This window comes from Sander lucioperca, chromosome 7 (assembly GCF_008315115.2).
Source record: "Sander lucioperca isolate FBNREF2018 chromosome 7, SLUC_FBN_1.2, whole genome shotgun sequence".
Taxonomy (NCBI): Eukaryota; Metazoa; Chordata; class Actinopteri; order Perciformes; family Percidae; genus Sander; species Sander lucioperca.
The window spans coordinates 22,699,128-22,701,627 of NC_050179.1; the positions used below are offsets into that span (position 1 = coordinate 22,699,128).

At 42.8% G+C, this 2,500-nt stretch overlaps 1 protein-coding gene across 2 annotated transcripts in view; it reads left to right on the forward strand.

Moving 5' to 3' along the window:
- LOC116061872 (receptor-type tyrosine-protein phosphatase beta-like) overlaps positions 1–2,500 on the forward strand; it is a 47,652-nt gene that overhangs the window by 42,883 nt on the left and 2,269 nt on the right. For both annotated transcript variants that reach the window (XM_036003234.1, XM_036003235.1), the window contains one exon: positions 1,354–1,489. In XM_036003234.1, the coding sequence (XP_035859127.1) occupies positions 1,354–1,489 (136 nt within the window). The remainder of the gene's footprint in view (positions 1–1,353; positions 1,490–2,500) is intronic.

Below are 2,500 nucleotides of genomic sequence, written 5' to 3' on the forward strand. Positions count from 1 at the left end.
GCTTAAAGAAACTGGGATCCACTCGGTCTTCATCATCACTGTCTCAGCAGAGCAGAAGACACCTCTTGCAAATGTGTTAACCCTTTCTCATTGAGAACCCCCCCCCACCCTTTAGCAGAACAGTTAACACGGATATCATTCCAGCAGTCCAAACTCCATAGTTTTAGCTATGGTAACCAAACAGAAACCATCTGTTCCTAAATATTAGAAACTACCTCCATCAGTATGACATCACTGGAGCACCTGTTGGACACTCCTTCACACAAATCTTCAACTAGCAGTCAGTCTGCAGGCCTTAAAGGAGCAGCGTCTGTGTTGATCTTTAGCAGTCAGTCTGTATATATATATATATATATATATATATATATATATATATATATATATATATATACACTGCTCAGTGGCCATCAGATCAGACTGTGGTTGTACTGAGCAGCTTCCAGGTGGATGTGTGAATGTGACAAGTCGTCGTTGCAAATGAGAAATTGACTTTCAATGGACTTACCTGGATACTGTAAATAAAGGTTAAATACAGTAAATATATATATATATATATATATATATATATATATATATATATATATATATATATATATATATTATATATGGGTAGCTTGTGTGTGGCTGATCTAAAGTAACGTTTCAATGGTACATCACCATCAATTAGTTTTTTGAACCAATGATTGTGCAATATTTCTCTAAAGATATGAATGCATAATGCAATGTTTGAACATTGGACAGTCTTTGTAACAAGTGATGATCGTTGTGAGTTTTGTGTCTAGAGTTTAGATAAATGACGCCAATGTTCTGAAATTAGTAGCAAAGAGATTATAAACAACTGTAATACACCTTCTGTTGATCTATAAGCTCACTCAGTATTTAGTTTTTAAACTGTTTGGTGTGTGTGTGTGTGTGTGTGTGTGTGTGTGTGTGTGTGTGTGTGTGTGTGTGTGTGTGTGTGTGTGCGTGCGTGTGTGTCCTGTGTGTGTGTGTGTGTGTGTGTGTGTGTATGTGTGTGTGTGTGTGTGTGTGTGTATCTGTGTGTGTGTGTGTGTGTGTCTGTGTGTGTGTGTGTCTGTGTGTGTGTGTGTGTGTGTGTGTGTGTGTGTGTGTGTGTCCTGTGTGTGTGTGTGTGTGTGTGTGTGTGTGTGTGTGTGTGTGTGTGTGTGTGTGCGTGCGTGTGTCCTGTGTGTGTGTGTGTGTGTGTGTCCTGTGTGTGTGTGTGTGTGTGTGTGTGTGTGTGTGTGTGTGTGTGTGTGTGTGTGTCTCTGTGTGTGTCTCTCTGTGTGTGTGTGTGTGTGTGTGTGTGTGTGTGTGTGTGTGTGTGTGTGTGTGTGTGTGTGTGTGTATCAGTGCCGGTGTGGGTCGGACAGGGACCTTCATCGTTCTGGATCGGGTTCTGCAGCAGCTGGACACCAAGGACACGCTGGATATCTACGGCGCCGTCTTTGACCTGCGACTTCACCGATCACACATGGTGCAGACGGAGGTAGGACAGTGCTGTCAGCAGGGGATTATGGGAGTTGTAGTGCAATCTGATTTGGTGACTGAAGGACTGTTTATTTTGGGGCATCGATCAGACAAGAGGTTCCTTTTACATGTTTTATTGGAATCAAGCTTCTGAAAGCTTGATTCCTTCTTCTTCCTTCTTCTGCTTCTGATATATATAGTCAGTCGCGGGGGAAACGGAGCAGCAGCCCCGCCCGCTGCAGAGAGCCGGCAGGATTGAAACAGCTTTCAGCTTTCATTCAGCTTTTTCGTTCCAGCGTACATTGATGTTAAAATGTCTACATGTTGGCAGGACGGTCTGAAATGTTTCGCTGTACGTTTTGTTGGTAAATGTGAGATGTTCGAGTCACAGACACGTCTCGTCTTCATATCAGAAACTAGGAAATGAATTGTACCTGTTCTCACTCCCGCTTGGTCAGTGGCTGCACGTGGGACTGCTGGGATTGTGTGAGTAATGAAAATGCGATAGGAGGCCCCGGCTGTCAATCAATGTCTTCCAGTGATGCGGGCCCCTGATTGGACCAGGCCCGTAAGCAACCGTGTACCCTGCTTACCGATTACGCGTCTGAATCACTCAATTCTCATTGGCTACCTGCCAATGTGGCAGGTATAATATACTACACACTACACTTAATATTAAATTTAAATAATAATATATAATTAATAAATAACCAGCTTTTTTAAAATGTGCAATATTGAGCTCATTAAACTATTTAAAAAAAAAGTGCTATAACAATTTTACTGGCATTGCTCCCATTTCCTCCGTGACACGCTCTCCAAAACCAACAGCTGTGAGATAACAGAGATCAGCCCACAGCTTCACTCACTGCAGCAGATAGTATGCGTGAAATAAAGACAGGACACGTAACTTCACTGTGTGTAACTACGCTAACTAACCGTGTGTTGTGAATCGCATGCATTGATTAAAACAAACCAGACAGCAGCTGTGTCTCAAAGACCGGCAGCAGCAGCCGGACGGTGAGAATCCACC